The following is a 26174-nucleotide window of genomic DNA, read 5'->3' on the forward strand; positions in this document are numbered from 1 at the left end:
AAGCTCGTTATTTACCTTACTAAATAGACAGAAGTATATAGACTTCTATTAGGATCTTTCGCCGCCTTATTCTTTATTTCGAGAACGCATCGCTACATCCTGAACATGGGCTGTTGACAGATAGTGACAGACTAGTTGTCACGGAACATCAACTTCTCTCCTTATCTTTCTTGACCAACAAAGCACATAGTCTAAACGAGCCCCTCCGTCTTTGCCCCTTCTATATCTCAATCTCCGGTTCTCCCCCTGGTTGAATTGACCGGAATACCACCACTAGGATGAGAGACACCTCATATTCTACCGCTATAACCCATTGTTTTTCAAGAAGCCGAGAATGACCTCGTAAGCCGCGGTTGAATTATGATGCAGATTCAACGCGTGCCCCGCATTAGGATGGATATACCTAGTAAGGGGATTCGCGCTCGGGAAGACCGCTGTAGAAGGAGAGTCCACGGCGTCGAGCACACCATAACAATTACCACCGCAAAAAGAAAGATCTTGAGCGCCATTTATGATCTAAGAAACACACAGTCAGTTCTTGGCCCGGAATTGGTTTCGAGGTGGTTACGGGCACCAAGGATATATTATATTGTAGGTGAGCCACGTACCATAACAGGACTAGCAAAGTCTGGCGCCGCAAGGGGGGTTACGCCAAATGAAAGCAACTCGGCAATCGTAAATGGTGCCTTGTTAAGCTCGGCATTGTGGAGAATATCCCAGTCAAAATAAGGGTAGTTGAAAGCGGCACACTGGTTATCAAACTCGTTACCCCAGGTCAGATAACCGGAGTCGTACTTGCGGAAGCGAAGCGGTTTGTTAACCCGTGCTATTTCGAACCCGTAACATAATTGGAAATAGCTTGCCCAGGAAAAGTCGTGACCGAACCCGGTAAGAACAATGCCATTGGACAAATTTGGGTGCGTTGCTGCGAGACTATTCGTGATTAATGAGCCAAAGCTATGGCCGACATGGACGAGTTTCTTGGGGATCGATATTTTCGAAGAGAGCTTCCCCTCTTGCAGAAGCTCTGAGGCTTTTGCTAAAATTGCGACTTGCGTTGCCGCTTGTACGTCAAGGTAAGGGTCTGCAAGCTCCGATCGTCCGACACCCAGTCTATCGTATGATAAGGTAGAGTACCCAGCCGCAGTGGCAGATTCAATGTAGCTGTATCCTTCAAAGTCCCAGTAGCTAATTACAGTATCAGTAGATGTCTATGATTATCAGGCAATAACTCACGATTTATCGAACCCAAGACCATGGGTCAAGAGTTGTATGATGCCGTTTCGGGGTACGCCCCCACTAGGCTCGCAATAGCGGAAATTGATGTCGTAAGCTCGGCTTATGTTCACTTCTCCAGCTACAAGATTTTGAACATTTGCCGTGCGGGCCACGGAGTTCACAAGCAAAGACGTGGACTCGGAATTATTATGGAAAGGGGAAACATTGAACTTCGTGACAGGGGTAGAGACTTGGACCGGGAGGCTGAAATCGAAGCACTGCGGCCTGGCGGCCAAGGCTAGTGGTAGCAAGATGGCGAATGTGATCGGCTGGAGAACAAGCATGATTTAAAGCTGCTTTGGTCCTATCCGTTTCTCTTTTTGTTTTGAGATTACTGTAGCGGAGTACCCACATTTATATGCCTCTATATAGCTGTGCGTCTGGCTGATAATTAGAAGGTAAGCTTGGGTAAGCCTTGATTAACCGGACCTTTGCCTGCCTTACGCATATGCTTACTTTAATGCCAGTTCCATCATTGGCCAGAGGCCACGACCAAAACATTTGTAAGGACATTGTGCATCTTAGTCATGATTACTCCTGGGAGGATAAGTCAGATATACCTGCCACACCACGAAAAGGCAAAAAAAGTATACAGCATCATTAGGAATTTGAAGGGATAAGATGATAATTGTATCCAATTCTGCGTTCTTAAAGTGCTAAAGTGGTGGGGAACGCTAACCTTGATCACGCTCCCCCCATATTCATCCTTCCATCGGGAGGTGACGTGCTTTGTAAATTGGCCCTTGTCAACTGGGATACCATGTTTAGGGAACCAAAGATACCTATATCGCACGGCTGTAATTTATGGGACGTCTAAGAAGGGAGATAAAATATGATGACGCGGTAAAGTAGAATTTTATGACCTCGAGACTTATAGGTGCTAAAACCACTGTAGATTAAGAGCCACCCGCGGTTTTCATTTCCTTCAGAGACTCGAAATATGAAAACAATGAAAGGTTAGGATACATTATAGAATTCTTTACAGTATAACTTAACCCAACATACTTTCTGCTTTCTATTGGTCGATTCATATACAGCCCTCAATTAAGCTGAAGCATTATCTCAAGACGGTTCTACAACAACAATTTCTACCTAATTGGAGTACCAGATCCAAAGAAAAAGAGACCACTGATCTCATGAGATTCAATTCATATGACGGGAAAATGAAAACGAAAAGGCGGAAAGAGCTCCAGCATGAAAAAAAACGCCCCGCGTATAGAAAAGAAGGAAAGATGACAGTCAAAAAGTCAATATCGAAACCATGTGCGTAGCCCAACGGGGCAAGATAAAAATGAAGTATGAAGAAGGAAGAATGGAAATAATGATAAAAAGGAGTGCGCATCAAATGCAAAGACAGAAAGGAGAGAAAAGAAGAGCGCTATACACAAAAACCACAATTCAGGAATCGTGATGTCCAAGGGAGAATCAACTTTGACAAAAAAACAATAGAGATCCTTTGGGCGTGAGATGATGCAGATCGAATTATGTATTAGCCACAAGCATGGCGATCAGATCGAGGCGAGATTGGGAAAGAGAAATCGAAAGTCAATGCGAGCGTATGGAGAATGAGTTGGATGCGGTGGGGAATCATGGTCGATAGGATGAGACGGGTCAAGACAAGACAAGGCAATGTAAGTTGCATAAGACGTGACACAATTTAGACGAAGTCGGCAGGTTTAGAAAATGACGAAGCGCTTTTGTTTCGCTTTATCTGATTTTAAAACAAGTCAGCCTCGAGAATCTACTCCCTCATTGCGTGCAGCACTCACCTTGACCCTGTGCATCGCCCTTGCGGTACCTCCCTCCAGAGCGAGCTGCAAGAGCTGGATTGGCTCCGTCGGCTGCAGCCCGGATAGCAGCGATACGATGCTTTGCGCGTTCGTCACCCTGGTCTGCAGCCTTGACGTACCAGACGTTCGCCTCGAGCGGATCGCGGCGACAGCCAATGCCCATCTCGGTGAAGTAACCGACGGCGTATTGCGCCTTGGACAGACCTGTATCAAATAATTAGCACGATATGTCTTATCAATAATGTAATTGAGGGGAGCCTACCAAGAGAAGCAGCCCGTGTAGCCCACTCATACGCCTCGTTCTCATCTTTCTCGAGAACAGGCTCCGCGCCCACAAGATACCACGCACACAGTGCCATCATAGCAAGCGCATGGTGTCCGCTCTGCGCAGCCGAGGTGTAAAAGTGAATGCTGAGCGCAGGATCACGCGGGCAATTAAGTTTGCCATGCTCGTACGCATCACCTAGACGGTACGCAGCCTCGGGGTGGCCCAGTTCCGCGGATTTGGTGAACAACTGCGCAGCATAAGACTCGTCCTTGAAGACGTCATCGCCGTAGCCAGTCTCGTGCATGACACCCAGCTCGTACGGCGCAGAATTGTACTGTGAATCTGAAGACTCCGCCGCGCGCTTCATCCAAGTGATGCCATCACGGTAACGCTTGCCCAATCCCATATCGCCAGCCAGACAGGCTTTAGCCATGCGGAGCATAGCGCCGGGGTGGTTCTTGGACGCGGCTTGTCTGTAGAATTGCACGGCACGACCTCCATCCACGCGGACACCCCAGCCAAACTCGTAGCAGAGTGCAGTACGGTAGCACGCCTCGATGTGCCCGTGCTTACTGGCAGCAAGGAAATTGGGGAAGGCGCGGTCGTAATCTTCTTTGCCCTTGTTGAAGAGTCCCGAGGCATAGCCGTCGGCGAGATAGTACTGCGCGAAGGGGTAGCTGCGGTCTGCGAGACGCTGGAGAATGGATTTCGACTCGCGCAGAAGTCGTTGGCGGGTGATGGAGGTGGAATCTTCGAGGTCGACCGCCGGCATCTCACGCATGGAATTGATCATGAACACGGCGAATTCGTACTGCACGGGGGGCTCGTCGGTTTTCTTGACATTTGCAAGGTACATTTCGAACGTTTGCTTATGGCTGAGAAGAGAGGCATTGTTTCCGACGGAGGACCGGAGGTGAGAGTTGTCGAATTGCGGGGCAGTAGGGCCTGGCTGAGGGTATGATGTGTTGAGCAGATCCAAGACCGAGAGCGAACGATTGTCGGGAGATGCAGTGGAATTGCGCGATGAGGAGCGGCCCTGCATGTATGGCGATGCAGAAAGATTGCGACGGTGGTTCCCACCAGCCACATCCGACGTTGAAGAGTAATTCGAGACAGGCCGTGAAATTCGAGACCGCCGGACAGCCAAATTACCAGTCGAGCCGGAGGGATTGCCTGCCAAGTTCATTCCCAATGTGGAGTGTCGCACATTGGGGGTGCTCTGCTGCTGCTGCTGCTGGTGAAAGTAGGGCAAAGGCTCGTAGGGATCAGAATTCTGTGCATCGCTTTCCAAGCTACCGCGCGAGGAATTATTCTGGCTAAGACCCTCTTGACCGCGCAAGGAACCGCTTTTCTTCGGATCGTGGCCATCTTCCTTCACCTGACCTTCGACCACCGACCACGATCCACTGCTGGCCGGGGTATGGCCATATGGATGCTGTGGCGGATGCTGCGGCGGATACTGCGGAGCTTGGATAGAGTCTCGCCTGGGTGGGAATGCGGGGTTCCAAGTCTGTCGTTGTTGCGCAGGGTCCTCGATAGAGATGTTTGCAAATTCGGGAATCTCCAGTTGTGGTGGCTCGGGCACATTGTTGAAGTGCTCGATTTGGGCGGTCGATGCTGGGGGGATCTTGGTGGTACCATGGTCGATTCTGACCGGAGAACGCGGAGAAGCTTGAATAACTGGTAGGGTCTCGGAGTCCGGGGTCACCACTGACAGCGGTTTCCGTGCGATTTGCACCACCCCGGGGCGCTGGGGAATCGTGCGGGGGGTTGACTCGTAGGATGGGGAGGGGAATGGAGGCGTTGATCGGAGGTATGCTGGCGGAGGAGAGGGGATGGGGGGATGCTCGGCAGCGATGGGAGAGGCCATTTTCCAGACCCTGGATGGTGCTGCTGCGAAACGAGATGCGAATTGCAAGCTATACAGCGAGTGTTTTTGAGGGGTCGTGCTAGAGGAAATTCCCCGTTGTAACGACAGGCGGCGAAATGAGACGGGCGATCCAAATTTAAACGAGTGAGGCGAAATGACGGGAGCACGGGGCAGGGCGGGTGGTTCTTATTGCGACATGGAAAGGCCGAGGAGATGAGATGAAGGAGGTAAGTTTCTCGGTCAAAATCGAGTGACCAGGACAGCTTTCGTTCTTTTCTCCTCCCTTGAACTCTGGGGAAAGGGAAACAGGGTTCCAAAGCTCGAAAGGGTCGTGGAGCCTGGTCGGGTAGCCCCAGTCTCTGGTCGTTTATTCGTTCAGTTCAAAGGTGGAGTTGGGGAGAGCTACCGCGCAGATTTACCAGGCGAGGAATAGGAGAGGGAGACTTTGAAGAAACCGGATTTACCGACTTGGATCAGTTATTGATATGGAAAGGAATAAAAGAAGGTAATGGGTTCATGAAGCGAGGGGAGGGGAAGAGTTGGAGGAGTCGGAGTAAGAGGAAGTGGGCATACTCTACTTGGTTCTGTTAGTGCAGTTTAGTGCACGAGTTAGTGGGCTTGGTGTCCTTTGCACAGTGCACGATGTACTTAGAATACTGTAATAAGTAATAATTCAGGCAGTCAAGGTCCAAGGGTCATCTCCGCCATCGCTAGTTTACTCATAAAGCTTTACGAGGAGGTTTTGACTTTTTGCGTCCTATGGTCTTTAGGCTGGGGTTATTATCCTGGAAGAGTTATTGTTTTGTTTATCTACTCATAGTAGAAGCCTGACAACTTATCTAGATCTTTAAGATCTTCCATAAAATTGTTAGGCTGCCAAAAATTGCCGCGATAGTCAGAATTTGAGACAAAAGACCAAAAAAAAAGGAAAGAAAAAAAAAATGCGGACATCATGCGGCGCAGAAAGTGGGGGGAACTATTATTACGTGAACCACTCAATTCGATCCCCATACTCGGGAAAAGTCACAACTACACTGGGAGACTACTGCAAGTCTTGCAAGAAACCAACTTTTTAGGCGGTTTCTATTCTTATGCCCATCCCACGCCTCTTCCGGCCTTATAACCGCCATCAAAAAAATTGCCCTGCTAGCCTGCTATGTGCTGTCCCTTCTCCTCGTATAACACGGGCTGAAAAGGGATCTCATTCTCCAGGTATCCCCTTTTGACGCTAGTAACCCAATTCGACAATTCAAGATGGGGTCCAAAGGAAAGAAAACCCCCTCCTCCAATAAAAAGCCCTCATCTACCCACTCGAGGACTCAATCCGAGAAAAGCTGCACGGCTCTGCTCTGTCCGACCAGGCCAGGATCGGATCTGTGATCCACCGTCTCCACCAACAAACACGCGGAGTTCACCCTTGTTCAGTTAGAACTTAGTAGAAGCCAAGGGCAAGCCCGATGCCGATGTTAAAATCCCCCAGAACCAAGACCTGAGATGTCGCGAGGGGCTCGAATTAGGTTAAGAACTGGGGCGGCACGAAATGAGCCTTTTTCGAGGCTCGGATACTTTGCGATCTGGTTGGTTCTTACTGCGGACATCTCTTGTCATTCCCGTGTCTTCTTTGTCCTTCTTTCCTATTCAGCCTCCGATTAGCGAAAGGGAAAAGTGTTTTTGTTTTTCTAGTTCAGCTCCCGCGCCACTGGCATAGCCTGCGACTGGGCGGGTCTTGAGAGAAATTCATCTGCGAAAGACTGCTTGAGATCGAAAGAAATACTGAAATACTGAAATACTGTAGAATGCACCTCAGACATGACTGCTTCGGGGCGGAGGCTGACCTGTCCGGTTCTTGGCAGTAGCCTGATTCATCGGCTCACGTAGGTATGAGACGATCGCATGAGTTGGAGAAAGATGAGGTGATTCTGCCCGAGTAGGTACAGTATCGAGAACCAGTACTGGACAGCGCATTCCAACGCTCCGTCGTGACCCGTGTGGTAGCCTGGCCCTCTGGCGCCACCGTAGCCGCTGCGATGAGACAATCTAACACTGGCGGTCAAGTCAGCACGAAGCCAGCGAGAACGTCTTGGCACGCAAGTATACCGTCTGCGTCTGCGAGTCTTCCTGGTTTTTTCTTCGTTGAATGCAGAGTATCCAACGGGAGAAATTCGAAGGGAGGAATTGAGTTTTGTCGAGTCTTCTCTTTGGTGCCTTGTTCGTCTCGCATGGCCCGAGCCACGGGCCTCTTGCTTCGTACATCTCTTATACATCGACCTCCTTGCTGCGTTGGTGTACGTGGATGAGTGAAGAGGAGACGATTTCTTGAATTGGATTACGAATTTATCATGATATACTAGTCTTAGATGACGACGCTTCGAAAACTACAGTACTTGGTTCCCCGATACTAGCAACAGAAGGAGGTAATTGTAGTATGTATTCATCAGATAGTACTCTGTAGAATGCTGCAACATCCTCCCTCATACGACCTTGGCGCATACCAACGCCACACCCCTCCCGATCACCAGTGTCAGATGCAAAGATCCACCGCATTCCAGTCCAAGCTGTAGAACGTGGTTCCCATGCGCTGCACCGCGCTGCAGAAAGGGATACCGTCCCAGCAATCCAGCACAGGGTCCAGTGTTCCTAGGCCGACCGGTCAATCTAGCTTCGAGACGCAGGCGGCAAAGATATTGAAATGTGAAATAAACACTCACCGTATCCTATATATTGAGACGTATCAATTAATGTAGTTGTAAAATGCTCACGGTCAAGAGCATACCAAGCACTACTTTCCGTACTTCGTGTATATCAAGCCTGTCAGCTCGAGGAGGGCGGACCAAGTACCGCGATGATCGCCCACACGCTAGTCGATCCCATCGTAAGGACGCTCGAGCGCAGGGGCCAAATTGGCGAATCAGCCCCTGTCCAGTGTCCATCGTAGAGATGTGTCGCTAAAGGTGAGACATGATGGCTACGAGGTTCATTTACTTGTACAACGAGGGAACACGAGAGCCTCAACGGTCTCGAACGGCTCGATTATATTTGCCGTGTCAGTAGGAGTCGAGTGTAGGATCATTAAGACGTCCCAACCCCCATTCTGACACGAAGAAATACCTACATTTCGATCAATCCGATATCCTGCAAGGCGTCTGTTACTAAAGACAATAACAGGGAGCCACCAGCGACTCAATCCCCTATTTATTCAATTGAATACTGACCATTAGTGTTGTTTACACTCGTTATGCTGCGCCCATTCGAATCCATGGGTTATTGCGGGGAAGCGGCTGAAAGACATGACATACACGACGAGGCCTTCGCATGGAGGCTCGTATTCTGCCCATAGGCAGGACAGTGTAGCCCGCTAACAGCTTCCTTTCTCTATCCCGGGTACAAAGAAGAATGCAACAGGGAGACAGAAGCGATAGATCAGAGGGCTGGGGAGTTGTACAACCAATATGCGAAGTACTTGGTACTTATGGTAGGAATCGGCTATTGCAATGCATTAATAGTCATTGGAGGACGCAAGCAGGGACGCATCATCATTGTTAGAACGTAGGATTAAATGATCAATGATTCGAATCAACATTTGATTTCTTTGATAGTTTTCCTACAATAAGTAGTAGGTATTCCGAATATCGAAGATATGACAGTAGTCAATAACCACGAATGTCGAGATAGTTATGAACGGCATAATAAGCAGCAGTTCACCCTGTCTGTCTACCAAAATAGCAACCCCCCGTGACCAGAAGACACTGTCGCGTTCCTGATAAAGCTTAGCTCCATCAATCTCGTCAAGCTAATTTAACTGCTAACCAAACTAAAAGATTCGCGAGACAAGCACGAAATACGCCCTCGGCTTGATCTTCCCCCTCAGCAAAGCACCAACCGAGCCGGGCCTAGCCTTGAGAGGGATGGCGCTGCTCTTCTGGGCGTGTGATTTGTTCCCGCGGCGCAACTGGGCGGAGCTCCACGGGTCGAGTCGCCAATCGCATGGTGATTGGTGGGATGCAGAGGCCATTGCCCCTAGCGACAACCAGGAGATGATTATTTGGTTGCAGTGCTAATTTAGGGGTTTTTTGGGCTGATTTCATGTCCACAATATTCGAGGGTTTAGTGATTAGGGGTCAATATCATGGGCACGGAGAAGAATCGGAGCAGAGATTTTTTATCAGGTAAAGCATAGTCACTACTACACAAGTATTGACGAAGGAACTATGCAAGGCCAAGGGCTGTCTCTGAAAATTCATGAACGCAACGCTAAACATTTACTAATGTTTTGTACGCACTAGTAGTAATAAAATACCTCCTTATATGCGACTACTAGTCAAGTCAGTCCCTTAGAAAAGAGTACTAAAGTTCTGGGCCCGTGACTCGGAGACCCTGAGTCTCTCCTCCCCCCCCCCCACAGAATCACCCGGTCGTCTTTGTCTCACTTCTGGTTCTCTCCAGTCCTCGACTCGACTTTCACAGGTACCAGTCCTCATCCCATTAAGAGGTACATCCTGCACTCGCTATCGGTGGCCTATCCTCTCGTTCAAACTCGACCCCTTCTTTGACCTCGCTGGTCTTTCCGTCGCTCACTGACCCATCGCTGTGTGGACCTTTGTTTATTCTCCACCCCCGGCCATCGTTGCACCGGCCGACCGCTGTCCAGCGCTACCACCTGGAAACCTGCAGTGTCCGCCAGTCGAGACTGAATTTGAACTCGCGCAGAGTTCATCGGCTCATTTTCGAACCGCACTTTGAGAAACGGTGCCTGACGGGGAACTGAGCTTCTCTCGCTCTCTAGTGCGCGACCGGGAGACGCACCTTGCGCAAATCGGGCACCCCCGTTTTCTCCACTGATCAAATCGAGGGTCGATTATGTGCTAGTCGCGACAGCAAAACATCCACCTCCTAAAAAGAAAACGAGCATCGCAGCAAAAAAAAAACAACACTGCAGTTGCATGATCGCGGCGATCTAAAAAGTGAGCGCGATATCTCTATCCTACGGCGACTCATATCTCGTCTGCTGTCTGACAGCCCGTCTGACTGAAACCCCGCCGATAGGACCGCAATGTCTTTGCCGCAAAGGCCTGGCAAGGCCTCGCCCCGGCGTGAGGAGCGCAGCGCTTTCCGCGAGCCCTCTCACCGTCGGCGACACCGAGACATCGACTCTGGCAATTTCAGCGACAACCCAACTTCGCCGTCCTCCCACCGACACCACCGCCGCCGATCGCAGAGTCACCGAAGGGCCGCCGAAACGGATGAGGAACGCATGGAGCGCGGCGGTGACGTGAAGCGCAAGAAGAGCCTAATCAAGCCAGAGCGACGCCACATGGATCGGGATCACCCCAATTACCACTACCGACAGCGATCTCACCGTATGCCCGTCCACCCTTCCTCCACGGGCGATGACCCGCTGCTCGACCGCGACCCCGAGGCCGAGACAAACAGCTCGAAGAGCATGGATTCGAAGTCGAAGGAGCAGCTGTACGGCGCGCATGGAAACGTGAATAAACCCATGGACCGCGCGCCGAGTCGGCACCGGTCGAAAAAGAAGAAGAGATCTTCTCACCGGACGTCGAAGAGCGGCACCTCTGCTGAGGAGAGGAGGCGGCAGAAGGCCATGGAGCAGGCACGGCCGCCAGACTTGTGGACGACCTATTGTGCCTTGATTAGTTGCTTGGTCCCCGACTTTGTACTCAAATGTTTTGGCATGCCGCAGAAGGAGCAGCGCACTGCCTGGCGAGAGAAGATTGGCTTGATCAGTTTGATTCTCATGATTGCCGCCTTTGTGGGTTTCCTGACATTCGGTTTCACGGCCGTGGTCTGCGGTACACCCCCTGTTCGTCTAAAGGTCAATGAGGTCGGTAGTGGATACATGATCTTCCATGGCAAGGCCTACGATTTGACCAAATCGACACACCCTGCTGCTGAGGGCATCCCGTCCGGTACCAACGTTCTGTACGATCTTCCGCACAAGTACGGCGGCCAGGATGGTAGTTTCTTCTTCCAACAAGTTAACGGTGCTTGCAAGGGGCTTATCACTGCTAAGGATGGCGGCGGTGTTCCTACTAACTCCAAGGGCGACCTTGGTTGGTACTTCCCCTGCACAGCGTTCAACCAGGACGGCTCCTCGGAGCCAAACTTCACAACTTCCTATTACGAGGGTTGGGCCTGTCATACCAGTGGGTCCGCACGTAATTCCTTCTACGACCTGACTGGATCCGGAGATGTATACTACACTTGGGAGGATACCAAGAACAAGAGTCGAAACTTGGCCGTCTACTCTGGCAATGTTCTGGATCTGGATCTGCTACGGTGGTTCAACACTGATCAGGTGGAATACCCTGCTGAATTTGATGAGCTACGCGAGAACTCTGCCGTCCGTGGTGTCGATCTCACCTATTATTTCCAAAGCGGAGACCAGAAGAAGATTGGCAAATGTCTGACCCAGATCATCAAGGTCGGCAGCATCGACACGGACACCGTCGGTTGTATTGCCTCCAAGGTTGTGCTCTACGTGTCTTTGATCTTCATTCTGTCCATCGTCGTCGTCAAGTTCGCCTTTGCCCTGCTTTTCCAGTGGTTCCTTGCGCCCAGATTCGCCGCCCAGAGTACCAGCATGGCTTCCGATGCCCGAACTCGCAATCAGCAGATCGAAGACTGGTCCAATGATATCTATCGCCCCGCTCCTCGTATTGCTGATCCCCCCGTTCCTGATCGTGTCAGCAAGCGTGCCAGTTTCTTGCCCACTACATCTCGTTTCTCCAGTCCTTATGTGGTTGGCAGTACCGGCAGCGGCAAACAAAACAGGCAATATGTCACCATGGCCAGCCAGAACTCGACCTCTCGTCTCATGCCCAGTTCTGCCAACAGCAACACCATGTACAAACTCAGCCACAACAGCAGTAACGGCACCCTCAGCGCGGATAACTCTCGTCATAACCCTGGCGCCAGCCGAACCAGCCTCGTGCCCCAAGGACAGCAAGAACCCGGATTTTCCACTATCGTTTCTGAATCTGAAGGTCCCGGTCCCGCAGGGTTCATTCATGAATCCGTTGTTCCGCAACCTCCACCTGATTGGCAGCCGTTTGGCTATCCATTGGCCCACGCTCTTTGCATTGTCACTTGTTACTCTGAAGGCGAGGAAGGTATTCGGACGACTCTCGACTCGATTGCCATGACCGACTACCCTAACAGTCACAAGACGATTCTCGTTATTTGTGACGGTCTGATCAAAGGAAAGGGTGAAGAGTTTTCGACTCCCGAAATTGTACTCGGCATGGTAAAGGACCACGTTGTTCCTCCCGATGAAGTCCAGCCTTTCTCTTATGTCGCCGTTGCCACTGGATCCAAGCGTCACAACATGGCCAAGGTTTACTCTGGTTTCTACGACTATGGCGAGACCTCCATGATTCCTCCCGAGAAGCAACAGCGTGTCCCGATGATGGTTATCGTCAAGTGCGGTACCCCTGCCGAAGCGACCCAGTCCAAGCCCGGTAACCGTGGTAAGCGTGATAGTCAGATTATTCTGATGTCCTTCTTGCAGAAGGTCATGTTTGACGAGCGTATGACCGAGCTTGAGTTTGAGATGTTCAATGGCATGTGGAATGTTACTGGTATTCCGCCGGACTTCTACGAGGTCGTTCTCATGGTCGATGCCGATACAAAGGTGTTCCCGGATAGTTTGACGCATATGATTTCGGCCATGGTCAAGGATCCCGATGTGATGGGTCTTTGTGGAGAGACCAAGATTGCCAACAAGACTGACAGCTGGGTTACGATGATTCAAGTTTTCGAGTACGTTTCTCTATCGTCTGCTGCTGGTGGTGCCCTATACTAACGATACTTCTCTCATAGATACTTCATTTCCCATCACCAGGCCAAGTCATTCGAGTCCGTTTTCGGTGGTGTCACTTGTTTGCCCGGTTGTTTCTCGATGTACCGTATCAAGGCTCCCAAGGGTGGTCAAAACTACTGGGTGCCCATTCTGGCCAACCCGGACATTGTCGAGCACTACTCTGAAAACGTGGTTGATACCTTGCACAAGAAGAACTTGCTTCTCCTGGGTGAGGATCGATACCTCACCACACTGATGCTCAAGACCTTCCCCAAGCGCAAACAGATCTTCGTCCCGCAAGCCGTTTGCAAGACTGTCGTCCCCGACAAGTTCATGGTCCTACTCTCCCAGCGTCGTCGCTGGATCAACAGTACTGTGCACAATCTGCTAGAACTAGTGCTTGTTCGCGATCTCTGTGGAACGTTCTGCTTCAGTATGCAGTTTGTCATCTTCATTGAGCTTATCGGCACTCTGGTCCTCCCCGCCGCCATTGCCTTCACTATTTACGTCGTCATTTCCTCCATCGTCCGCAGGCCAGTGCAGGTCATTCCTCTGGTCCTGCTTGCTCTGATTCTCGGTCTCCCGGGTGTCCTGATCGTGGTCACTGCCCACCGTCTCGTCTACGTCCTCTGGATGCTGATCTACCTGTGCTCCCTTCCCATTTGGAACTTCGTTCTGCCTACTTATGCGTTCTGGAAATTCGACGACTTCTCCTGGGGTGATACCCGGAAGACGGCCGGCGAGAAGGACAAGGGTCACGGTGCGGCAGAAGGCGAATTCGACAGTACGCAGATCACCATGAAGCGGTGGCGCGACTTTGAGAAGGAGCGTCGTATGCGGAATAATGGCTGGACGCAGCCGCAGACTCATGCCTCTGGCAACGGGTACCCTGGAAATTACGAGGCGTACTCGGATTATTAGAGTGGGTCAGTTATTGACGTCGTTTCCTTGTCGACGGACCCTCCCCTTATGGTTTTTGTTAATTTGCCCTGCGGTCGGTTTTCGATTGTGATTTATTTCTTGCCATTTACATACCATTTTTCATACCATCGTATTTACCATATGAAGCACTTATCACTCTCGGGACGGCGTTTTCAATATTATATTTTGCATTTTATTTGTACTTAATCTACGCAGCTGTTTTGGAGATTGTGGATAATGGTGGACTTACTTGACTTGCATTGATCTAATCCGTGTTCGCCAATTGACCAGCGCTGCACGAGTGACGAGAGCTTACATACATCTTACGTGTGTCATCGGTATTTGGATCTTTCTTATCTCATATTCCTTTTGTCCCTTTGTTAGCTTGAGATTGTACAGCGACCGGGCTATTGACTGGTGTGTTGATCTGGAGATCGGGTACCTGATATTACCGTTTCCAGCATGTTTGTGCCCAATTGACATCGATATTGCTTTTTTTGGATCTGTCTGTTTTGCCCGCGAATGGTGTCATTCTGGTTTCGACTTGTATGAAACAGCTAGTAATTGTCTTCTCCGGATTGTCAGTTGATGCAGAAACTTATCTTACCTCCCATCTCCATCCTTAGAAAGCCCAACAATGGCGGAACTGTAGATATCGTACTATATGCAACCACAAGCTACGTAGCGGATGATCGACCGGGCTTCAAGAGCATGGTAGATCTCTCATCATACTTTTAAACACTCGGAAATACATTCCGTCCCAGCTTTGATTTGACTATTTCATCCAAACACCAGGATATTATACTTCGATAGTGTGCCCGTCTCCTCGATCTCCCTCGCCCCCCTCCACACTCGCCACATACGAGGACTACTGTGGCTGCTATAAGCTACTCGGGGCTACATGATGACTGACCCGGTTATGAACTCCGATCCCCGGGGCTTGGGTTCAGGGCTGTGGCTTGGATCACCATTTTCCCTTTTGCCCCCGGCCCAAAGCGTGCCTAATGGATCAAAGCGCAGGTCATCCGGGCATTGGCCAGGATTGGATCTGCAATGCGTCGCTCCCTGCATGATAATTTACATGGAGGTGCAGGGCGATGGGTAGGGATTATGAATTGAGGAATGAATTGGAGATGGATATATTCGCTCTAGGAGGGAATAATATGGTATATATGAATGTATAGTTTCCTTCTTTAAGGTGAACCTCGGTTCTGAAGTATATCGACAGGATTATTACCCCAGGAATCACCAGCCGAGTCCCTTGGATCACGTAACGATGGAACGTGGTTCTGCTGACTAACCCTGATCCTCGAACGTCCAACCTCAATTTTGAGAAGTTCGTACAGCAGTTAGGAGGCAACAGCTCAGCTCCTCATCTCTCCTACTTGAGTTTCATCAACCTCTGTGTTTTCACTTTCTTATTCGCACATCATCTTTATTTCCTTCTTCAGCTGCCTGCACTGCCCCTCTCCCATCACCAACCGGTTCAACCGTCAACCACCACCGCCCAGCAGATTCCCCCCCACCCTCTCACTCCACTTCTCGTTTCGTCATCTTACATCCCGCTTATCAGCCTCGACTTGTATCCTGGGACTGCATCGCCAGAATTGGGATAATTTGAAGCTCTCACTCGACCACGATCTCCAGTCTCCGCTACTACTATCATACCCAAACTGGGATCTTCCTTGCCCTACCTCCGACCACGCTCCACGTTCCCCCATCCTTCCCACACCTGTCATGCCCATCAGGCAAAAGTACGCTCGGACAGTCGGTGCCTACTGAACTAAATTCCTGGGTTCCTGGTTACGTGCCCTTCCCAATCGCATCGCCTGCATCCGCCGCTTTCCTGGACCCGTCAAGACTCAAGGCGCTAGCCCCAAAAAAACGGCCTGCGCTCAGTCCCCAACTCTCTCTCTCTCTACTGCGCCGGGTCTCCGTGTTGGAGACTTTAACGGCGTGAAAGCCACGTTGGAAGTCGCTTGACCCGTGCCGACAAAACGACTCTTTCCGTTCCAAGACTACGGAGTACGGGTTTACTTTACCTCCCTCCTCTATAACCTACGCCCTTCATTCTTTGCCCCCTGCGCTGACTACTGCCTTGCCCGCACCCCGCTATTCGGTCTATCCATCCCTGGTCGCCTTTGCAGCCCGTGCGATCTGACCATCTTATACTTCTCGCCGACTCCAACCGTTGCTCTCCCTCGGCATTTTACTTCCGCCCGCATTTAACTACGGTCTTTCTCGTCGGCGCCTGAGACCCAGTAAGCCACGCTTTTGGCGACAAACTTCAGTGCGTATCAGTCAGCTGCCAGTCGACAAACCCTCGTGAAAGTCAAGACGAAGACCGAAGATAGAAAAGGAAGAAGGAAAGAAGAAAACCCCCCCGACATCTAGGGTTCTGCGAGAATAGATACGCTGCCTACGCTGCCAGCCTCTACTTCGACTGTGTAACCCCGCGCTGCCAATCAACCCCCGGCCTATTCTCTTTTCCGGCATTAATTATCTGCCTCTGTTCTGCATTGTGCCTGGCACGTCGCTCTACAGATCACTTTCTTGACTTCGCTCCGTTTCCGAACTGCGGGCTTTTATTTCCCCCCCCCCCCAAAGGCAATTTAGCTCTCGCTTCTCTCCGAATTTCACACCCCCCCCCCGCCATTTCGGTATCTTCCCCGGACCGGGAGACCTGCGCACTTTCCGACCCTCCATGACGGGCAATGCGTGGTGACAGCAACGCTGGAACTACGCTGCCCTCATCGGACTTGCCTCGCCAGTCAGATTATCTCTCACCACCTGCGTCTCGAAATGGGTCATGTGATACTGCTGGAGTGCCAGCTCATTCACGTATGAATAGTGATTCGTCAGACGTCCCCAGCGGCAGGTCCGCTATTCTCGATGGCGACGTTGCGTCGGCCCTGAGCATGGAAGTTCTTCGTGGTTCCTCTTCTTCGGCCTTGGCGACTGCGGTTGGCGATATGGCTGCGCAGGAGGATCGGCGGTTGCACAATGTGGGGGTTGCGGCTTTGGCAGCTGTAGCCCAGTATCCCCATGCCGTCAACGAGGAGAGCGGTTCTTTTATTGTTAATCAGGTTGTGAATGCTGTTACCGGCGGTGCCTCGTCGTTCCCCCGATCTGGAGCCGGGATCATGGAAGTGGAAGGAAATACCTCGGATCCTTCGGCCAACGTGTTGTACTCGACGCATTCTGGAGCAGACAGCTTCCCATCAGAATCGGAGGATTCGTCGTCGGGTTCGGAGACGAGTGAGAGTGATGTGGATATGGAGAGCATCGTACATGACTTGATTGACCGAACCGCGACATGGCAGAACATCGCGACGATAGCGGCACAGACTGACCAGTTGCGGAAGGAGATGGTCATGGACTATGACTCTGTTCTGGAGGAGGACCAGCCATCGCCATCGACCGTTCCGGATGATGATCTAGATGACTTGCTCCGTTTCTACCCCGACGAGGAAGAATACTACCGCAAGTATATTGCCGGGCACTCGCCGCGCGAGACTGCAATGCACGATGTGAATCTGGATGAGTTTTACCAGACTATCAGTTACGAACCGACGAATCCCACTCCACCGCAAGTTCCTGCGGTAGCACCTGAGTTTCCCCCTGCAGGTCCACTTCCTGTCGAGCCTCTACCAGAAGAGGACGCTGAATGGCATCCTGCGTCTATCATTCACACAACAAGTATGAGGCCCCCAATCTTTCTCTGTGGGCATCTCTAACCAGTTCTAGCATATGAACGAAATTTGACCATCGATGAGTTCATTCAACGCTGGATGGTCCACTCCAATATCATCCCCAATGGTTTCCATTCCGAGAACCGAGTTCCTCCCCAGCTGCGTCCTCTATCCAAAATGATGGGCTGGCAACAGCCACTAGAAATCCACCGCCCACGAGGGTTCAAGGGCCGTTTCTACGATCTACAGCAGATGCCTTGGGCAGAAACACTCAAGGTGAAACGGTCTGATGCTCGCGCACTCCGCGATGCATGGTACACTTCCTACCACAACCTCGATTATTCGCACAATATTTTCGCCGAACGGCTTCCCCAGGACGAAAACTTCTTCCAAGAAAAGTCTATGCATACAGAGTACAAGGCGACCGTGGAGCACTTCCAGCTACGCAATCTGATGTCTGTGCCCGGATACAACACTGTCCACTTTGCTAGCCGGTCTAAAGTCTACTCGTGGACGCCAGACTTTGACGATATCCGCTGTCTTATCGATCTTACCCGCCCAGCACCAGAGTCTGGATTCCTCAGTCCAGTCAAGATTTCCAGTATGAAATCAGCATACGGTCTTACCGTCGCAGGCGGGTTCTGCGGTGAGTACGCACTACGTGGGACCAGCGGTGAAGGCTGTGGTGCAAAAGGGCTCGTCACCCCCGATTTCAACGACGGCATCACCAACCACGTCGATATTATCCGTAATCGATCCGGCGACTCACCCATCTGCGTCTTCGCCTCGAATGACCGACACCTTCGCGTCCTAGATTGCGAGGCGAACATCTTCCTGTCCGACCAAGAACTCTCCCGCCCAATAAACTGCACCGCGACATCACCAGATAGCCGACTCCGCGTCGTCATTGGCGATTCCCCAGACGCATGGGTCATCGAAGCCGACACCGGTCGTCCCGTGCACCCCCTCCGTGGCCACCGTGATTTCGGCTTCGCCTGTGCCTGGTCCCCAGACATGCGACACATCGCAACCAGCAACCAAGACAAAACGGTCATCATCTGGGACGCACGTACCTGGCGACCCCTAGAAACCATCGACTCGGACGTCGCAGGCTACCGCTCCCTGCGCTTCTCCCCCGTCGGCGGCGGACCCCGCACCCTCCTCTGCGCCGAACCCGCAGACCGAATCTCCATCATTGACGCGCAGATGTATCAGTCGAGGCAGGTACACGATTTCTTCGGCGAAATCGGAGGTGCCGACTACGCGCCTGACGGTGGCTCGATTTGGGTTGCCAATACGGACCCACATTTTGGCGGGTTTATGCGGTATGAGCGTCGGAATTGGGGGCAGGCGTTTGGATTGGCGGATCTGCCGAATGAGTGGTTGGGTGAGGGGGAGTTGGAAGGGGATGAGAGGTGTCTTGTTGGTCGGAGGCAGAGGGAGTTGAGGTTTTTGAGGACGTTGGATGAGGCGGAGTATGAGATGTTTATGTTGTAAATGGGTGGTTCTTTCTTTCTTTTGTTCCTTGCGATTCGCATCTGATACCCTGGGCTTTTGTTCTTTCTCTCGAGCATTGTGTTCTTCGTTCTGGTTTCTGGTGTTATTGGCTATTGAATTCATAGAATGACGCGAATCAATCCATTCTGCATTTATGGCTGTCCTGGTAAAAGTAATTCCGGAATTGAAATAGAATCTCTGTCTTCTATTCGTAGAAAAACGTGGCAACCTCTACTACAGATTCGCTCTCCACGTGTCTACAGCTCTCCTCGCAGTGTAGAAAAGTCTCCGCCAACCTTCTTCTCTTCTACAATACATACCTCCCCTACAGTACCAACCTGAACCCTTCCCAGAACCACCAACCAATAAAGCACACTACAACCCCCTGACACATACGTGGCAAACACCTCCAAATCAGATCTGATCCAGCACATCGTCCAGCTCCAGCCCCACCAACCCAAACACCCCCACCACGCCACTCCGATCCAGAGCAAACGTAAATACCCCTCTCTCAGCTCTCTCCACCATCTCCCCCCCCAATTCAATTCTCTTATTTTTTTTTGGAATACTCTACTTTACACGACTCAACGAAAACTGAGTTCCTGTCTTTACGCCATGGCTTCCCGTGATTACTATAACGAGGGAAACTCGTATGACGAGGGTTCCTCCGGCCGCCGCGATGAGGGTCGTAACCAGGGCTACAACAATGAAGGCCGCAATGAAAGCTACGGCCGCGACGAAGGCCGTAACCAGGGCTACAGCAACGACTCGTACAACCGCGACGACCGACGCCACGGCGACATGAACGACACCCGCTACTCAGGCAACCAGCAATACAGCGGCGGCGACGACTTCAGCAGCGCAGCGCAGCACGCACAATCGCACCACTCCTCCGAAGACAGTTCCCTCTTCAGCTCCGCCCTATCCTTCCTCAACGAGCGCAAGGGCCAATTCCAGGACCCATCGCGGATCGAGGTGGACGAGCAGCACGCGGTGCAGGCTCACAACGCCATGTACAATGGAGGCGGCAATGAGGAGGGTCGCAGCCATGATTCTTCGACTGTGGGTGCGGGTGCGGCGATGCAGGCGTTGAAGATGTTTACTTCTGGGGGTTCGAGTGATGGGGGCATGGATAAGAATAAGTTGATTGGGTTGGCGATGGCTCAGGCTGGGAAGTTGTGGGAGGAGAAGCAGGGGGCTGGGGCTAGTATGGTGAGTTTTATGACTTTGATTCTGGGAGGGGATTGCGGTTGATGCTAATGGTTGTGTCTAGTCTGGTGATAAGCAGTCTGCTGTGAACAGTGCTGCGGAGATGGCTCTTAAGATGTACATGAAGGGTCAGGGTGGTGGTAGTGGAACTGGTAGTGCTTCTGGACTGATGAGTCTGGCTAGCAAGTTCCTGTCCTAGTTTGGGATGATATCTGACAGGATGTTAGTTCCAGCGAAGGAAAGTTTACGTTCTGGGGCTATGAATATCTTCGAGGCATAGGATACGCATGCCAATAATCTTTGATGTTTATTTGAATCAATTTGATCAGAAGTATGACTTCTTTTGTAGATAGTATGTATTTCCACTCTTTGAATCGCGTATCTTCTACTGTTCAAACCACAAAAGAATCTTGAAAAGGAAGTAAAAGGGACGAAGGACAGGGCAGTCAGAAGCTGCCAGTCCATGACGAACAGAACAATAATGACTTGGGATCATATCCATCAGAAACCCAGAATCAATGAACAATGTCTTGGACTTCATACCAACGTTTCTCACAGACACAGGAAAAAGTCATAGAAGTCGAAAAGGAAGTGAAATAGAATTTGGATACAACAAGGGGGGGTGTAACAAGAAGCAGAGCAAAATCAAAAGGTCCAACGCTAAGCGCAGAAACGAAGAGACGGATCCATCACCTGCGACCGACCAGGTACATGAAGCACAACAGAACGGAATCACGAACAATCTTGGCACATGCAGATCGGGGATATTCTACCATTCATCGTCATCATCTTGCTTCCCTTGCATAGCACTCTGCCGGGCCCGCAGTGCCTCGGCCAGATTACCTGCTAGACTAGCATTCGAGGTGCTGTTAGGCGTACCCCGACCACTCGCGCCAGAAGAGTCTCCCGAGTTCATGCTGAGGGTGCTATCCCGGGGAGCAGGAGGAGGGGCGGGCTTGCGACCAGCCATGTTGGGACGCTTGGCAGGCGGTGCTGGCGGGGCGGGCTTGGACTTGGCTGCGGCGACGGCACCAGCGCCGTTGGGAACGGGGCTAGGTGTGGCGCGAGGGGCAGCTGGGGGTGGTGGGGGAGGTGCGGGCTTAGGTGTAGGAGCGACTTGCTCTTCGAGGTAAGCTTCGGGAGTCCAACCTTGAGTAGAGGTCGTCGTGTTCATGCAGAGCCACCATCCTGGAGAGAAATCAGTGCTAGGTTCATTGTTACAAGAGGGGCCAAACGTACCGTTTCCTTCCTTGGAAACAATCTGCACAATCTCACCAGTGCGGATGGTCAATTCGTTGGCGCGGTCGCTGCTAAAGTCGTACAAGACCTTTGCAGTGGGCTTCTTGGGGGCTGCAGCAGCAGCCGGGGGTGCTGCTGGGGGAGGGGGAGGAGGAGCTCTCACAGAGCCGGTCGACACGTTGCGAGAGTGTGCGGCAGCGGCGGCTGTAACCGCAGCCACGGGCTGAGGAACGATCCGAGTTTGAGTAGCAGGCTGAGGAGTTGACTGAGGCAAAGGCTGGGGGGCCGGTGCGGGCTTGCGAGCCGCAGCGGATAGCTTCGAGGGACCACCACCAGGACCGCCCGGTCGGAGTAGTTTGCCCTTGGTGACGGGCCGAGCAGCAACCTGCTTGGCTCGAGGGGTGGGTTTGGACACGGAACTGGGAGGTTCACCAGCACTAGTGTGGATAGTGCTGCTCTTGTAGCTGTCCACGGCACCCGCAGCCGGGTCTTTAACGGCCTTGACGTACGCCAGCTTCCCGGGCTTCTTGTTGTACTCAATGCTATTCACTAGTCAGAAGATGTTCTCATAATGTTGAAAGGGAAATCTCGTCTTACCTTTCGCCAACCTTGAGGTTCAAAGAGCCGCGCAAAGCATTGGACAGGTGGGTGAAGAATTCAGTCTTGAAAACGCAGTTAAGAAGAGGGTCGGGCTCTTGAGCACCAATCACCAACGAGAACCAGTCATCCTTCAAGTTCGAAGTGCTGACGGTCTTGATAGCGCCAAGGGGAACGGTACGCTCGGACGAAATAACCAGTTGGTTGTTGACGATACTTTGCGCCACAATATACACATGACGGGAGGTCTAGCAAGCTGTGAGTCGCTGTTTGACAAAGAGGCTGGTTTCAGAAACTTACCAAAACGAGAATTCGAGGGACAGGCTTGCTAGATCGACCAAACTTGGAAACCAGGAGCTCACTTCGGCAAGAGAAGAGCACATCTTCAGAGCCTATGATAAAATATTAGGTACTGTTCATTTGGAAACACGCATTTGAACTTACTGTTGATGTTGGCACCACTACGGATCATCTCACCAGGACCACCCTTGTTGCTGACACCAAGGTAGTCACCCAGGAAGCGACGAGAGCCAAGCAAACTCATTCTCCGGCGTTCCTTGCGGCCCTGCAGGATCTGGTGTCCCTGATCACGAACCTTGATAAGCTCAAGACCGCCAGTCATGCGTCTCCAGAATCGCTGGATACGAATAGCACACTCGATACGGTAACGCAGATAGTTGCGCCAAGCACGCTGGATTCGAATGGCCATGTTGTGCCAGTAGCGGTCTCGCATAGCCTCAAGTGCAAATAGGGTTTCGGGAGTCTTGACGAAGACCTTGGTGATACCCATCTGGTACTCCTCCGCAGGGATACTGGTATCCCTCAGGATTTGCTTAGCACCGGACTCGGAATCACCAGTCCAGGTGTAGTCACCGGCGTAAGAGGTCTTGGGCGAGAGGAGGTAGAATCGCTCGACGAACTTGTCAAAGGTCTGACGGTAGGCGAAACCGGCACGACGAATGCGCACGTTCTCTTGCAGACCAAGATACTTGATCTGGTGGAGCACGTTGCCCTCATTATACTCCCGAGGAGCCTTGTTGTCGTTGGGTTTGATGGTACGAATGTAGGAGGGCTGCGCCTTCATCAGGGTAGTAACAAGGTCATTGGCAGAGGCCTTGATCTTGTCACCAGCGGTAGGCGGACGGCGCTTATCATCCTGGTTGACCTGGTTGGGGAAGAGGGTGTGGACAAATTGGTTGCTGCTGGAGCCGGCCAAGTTGAGCAGATCCTTCAAAAGCTGGTCCTTGTTTTTATCGGTCATTCCTTCGACGGCATAGCTCACGTCACCAGCGTAGTGCTTGATGATGAACTGGCCTTGGCGACCCTCGAAGTTGGGGTTCTGAGCAAGGAAGTTCAGTCTGCCCACGAAGGTGTTGTCGGCAGCACCAGAATCGGCGTGGGCAGTAGCGCAAGCATCGTTCAATGCAGCGAACACGCCAGGGGGTCTCTTGTCCTCAATCAGGGAGCACACGACCTTGTTATCGAAGTACTTGATGGGAGTCCACTTAATCTGCTCCCGAGCGTATTCATCCTGCTCCGCCTTTAGCGTTAACTGAATGAAAATCTGTTGCAGCTTCTCGTTGACGTAGTTAATGCAAAGCTGCTCAAAGGAGTTCTTCTCGAAAATCTCAAACCCGTAGATATCCAGAATACCAATCGAGTTGGTGATAGATCCTCGGGCAGTCAGAGACTGGTTGACACGCTCCACGATCCAGTCGAAGAGGTTGAAGTAGATGGCCTTGGCTAGAGCATCCCGAACTGCGACGGCCTGAACCGTGTTCAATGGAACCTCGTATACCGAGCCTCTTCGTCCTCCACGAGCGGTCTCCATCAGGCGAATGGTCAAGGCCTTGTTAACCTGGGAAGAATCCACTTCCAACAGATAAGCAACGAAATCGACAACCGATTGATCCGTAATTGACGCATTGCTCGAATCATCTTCCGTAAATTGAATGTTGCCGATCCACAGAATCGCTGCTAGCATACGGAAAACGTTATCTTGCTCCGCCTCGCTCATGCCAATCATTCTCATCGCGTCCAACGTATCTTTGAATTCCGCAACGTCGTCAATTCCCGGAACGTCGTAACACTTCGAACGGCTCGTGTAGAGGTAGGTCTGTGGTTGTTGCACGCCGAAAGTGTCGCGGTACTTTTGCGGCGCGCCCTTTGTGAATTGGTAGAAAATGTGGAAGTTTCGCTCGTTCGTGATCTGGCCCACAACTCGAGACTTCTCCAAAAGGTAGTTTGTAATGTTGGCACCCACCGGCTCGCCGTTGGCGTTGAACTCGAGCTCGAGGTACTTGCCGAATCGCGAGGAGTTGTTGTTTCGCAATGTCTTCGCATTACCAAATGATTCCAGCAGCGGATTCGTGGCCAGCACCATGTCCTTAGTCTGTTGAATCGACGAATCGCTTCCCCCGGAAACACTGGCAATGTACTGCATGATTCTCTTGGCGGCTTCCGTCTTTCCGGCACCCGACTCTCCGGAAATGATCACACATTGGTTGTCTTTGTAGGACTTCATGTTGTAGTATGCAGATTCGGCGACTCCGAATACATGAGGGGGGACTTCGAGTCGGTTCTTGCCGCGGTAGGAGTCGAGCACCTTATCAGTGTAGATACCCACTATAGGAGAAATCGTCCGTTAGCAACTCGGCGACGAGAGAAATAGCTCACATATCGACTTACAATCCCGGAACGGGTTGACAGAGACCAGCACATGTCCGATATAAGTCTGGTATGACGCTCGTTAGCCTTCATTCTAATCCCGCGCAGCGGGCTTGCCCCGCAGTCGGCTGCGCCGGCGGCTCCCTTACATAAATCTCGTCATGCTCGAAACGAAGTTTCAAGTTATCATTGATGGCTTCGTTGGAGATCTTGCTCAGTAGCGTGAGATCCGAAACACCAATCTCCTTCTTCTTGGAACTTTCAAAAGTGGCCTTCTTGACCTGTGACTTGCCCGTCTGTCGGCCGTCGCCTACATCGGCGACTGCTTTATTGCGCCCGAAGCGACTCTTCTTCTCGCCGCCAGCGGGGCGTCGTGACTGACCCTAAAAGTCGTGAAAAAGTTGCGGGGTCAGTGTTCAGATCAATCCGGGGGCCTTGTCTTGCGACACTGGGGGTGGATGATGAGCAACTCACCATGGTTGTGTCAAGCACCGGATATCTCGCGCCCGGGCAACAATTTTGGACAATCAATCAAAGGTGATCAAGAGAGTCCGATTCGCTCGGAAAGGAGAATTGCAGCGAGGAGGGATGTTGAGGCGACAAAGGGCCAGAGTGGACGATCGAAGGGAAGCGGAAGGCGGGCTGCGGACTTACGTACAACCAGAACAAACCAAATCAAACAACCCGCACAACTGCGCCACACTGCGAGGGTTCTGGTTCTATGGTTCTCTTCCGTTGCTGCCTCAGGGGCGGCGAACTAAAGTACTTGGTACAAAGATACTAGAAGTCGGAAGTCTCGGCACATTTACGAGGTATGAGATTACTGACTCTGACTAGTCTCTTCACTTTTTGCCTCTTTAGTGTCTATCACTGAAAAACTTTGACAAGAGAATTATTAGCCACGAGCGTCAGGGACTGTGGCTCGTGCGGGTCAAGAATAGCAGCATCGACGTCATTGGGCATGGACCCAGCGGAAAACTGACGCCTGACATGTTTACCGCCATGGTGGACGTGGACTTCCCCAAAACTCTGAGTCAGCGATTTTACCACTGGAAAACGATTGAAATTCATTTGAATTAATTAACTAATAAGATTACTAGAGCTGAAATTTAAGTACAATCTCAAGACCAATCCTATAACCAATCTTACGTCCTAGTTATATTTACTACTATGTAGACTAGCCTTTCCGTCTTTAATACTCGACAGGAAGCTTATAACCTGCACTTAACCTAACCGCTCGTATGCTTGTACCTTAGCCAAGCCTTCTCCCTACATCATACTAGTAAATAAGGTCGTAGATAGGGCCAATTACGTTTCTGTGGGCGCC

General features: G+C 51.4%; 6 protein-coding genes across 6 annotated transcripts; 3 read left to right on the forward strand and 3 right to left on the reverse strand.

Moving 5' to 3' along the window:
* Positions 1-303: 303 nt before the first annotated feature.
* Positions 304-1562, reverse strand: N7496_012339 (alpha/beta hydrolase; the record flags this gene model as incomplete). Its single annotated transcript, XM_056705252.1, has 3 exons — positions 304-516; positions 609-1188; positions 1237-1562. The coding sequence occupies 3 exons, from the start codon at positions 1560-1562 to the stop codon at positions 304-306; spliced, it is 1119 nt and encodes a 372-aa protein (XP_056549150.1).
* A 1465-nt stretch (positions 1563-3027) lies between these two features.
* Positions 3028-5206, reverse strand: chs3 (putative chitin synthase activator (Chs3); the record flags this gene model as incomplete). Its single annotated transcript, XM_056705253.1, has 2 exons — positions 3028-3272; positions 3331-5206. 2 exons carry the CDS (start codon positions 5204-5206, stop codon positions 3028-3030), a joined length of 2121 nt encoding a protein of 706 aa, XP_056549151.1.
* A 5050-nt stretch (positions 5207-10256) lies between these two features.
* On the forward strand, positions 10257-13946 carry chsF (chitin synthase CHS3; the record flags this gene model as incomplete). Its single annotated transcript, XM_056705254.1, has 2 exons — positions 10257-12985; positions 13046-13946. The coding sequence occupies 2 exons, from the start codon at positions 10257-10259 to the stop codon at positions 13944-13946; spliced, it is 3630 nt and encodes a 1209-aa protein (XP_056549152.1).
* A 2714-nt stretch (positions 13947-16660) lies between these two features.
* Positions 16661-19135, forward strand: N7496_012342 (WD40 repeat domain-containing protein; the record flags this gene model as incomplete). Its single annotated transcript, XM_056705255.1, has 2 exons — positions 16661-17645; positions 17694-19135. The coding sequence occupies 2 exons, from the start codon at positions 16661-16663 to the stop codon at positions 19133-19135; spliced, it is 2427 nt and encodes an 808-aa protein (XP_056549153.1).
* Positions 19136-19750: 615 nt separating this feature from the next.
* On the forward strand, positions 19751-20543 carry N7496_012343 (uncharacterized protein; the record flags this gene model as incomplete). Its single annotated transcript, XM_056705256.1, has 2 exons — positions 19751-20347; positions 20409-20543. The coding sequence occupies 2 exons, from the start codon at positions 19751-19753 to the stop codon at positions 20541-20543; spliced, it is 732 nt and encodes a 243-aa protein (XP_056549154.1).
* Positions 20544-21113: 570 nt separating this feature from the next.
* On the reverse strand, positions 21114-25324 carry N7496_012344 (class I myosin myoA; the record flags this gene model as incomplete). The annotated part of the gene is made up of 8 exons (XM_056705257.1): positions 21114-21532; positions 21584-22125; positions 22181-22428; positions 22481-22572; positions 22625-24805; positions 24869-24914; positions 24997-25230; positions 25322-25324. 8 exons carry the CDS (start codon positions 25322-25324, stop codon positions 21114-21116), a joined length of 3765 nt encoding a protein of 1254 aa, XP_056549155.1.
* Positions 25325-26174: the final 850 nt, after the last annotated feature.

The sequence above is a fragment of the Penicillium cataractarum genome, assembly GCF_028827025.1.
Source record: "Penicillium cataractarum strain IBT 29864 chromosome Unknown utg000010l, whole genome shotgun sequence".
NCBI lineage: Eukaryota > Fungi > Ascomycota > Eurotiomycetes > Eurotiales > Aspergillaceae > Penicillium > Penicillium cataractarum.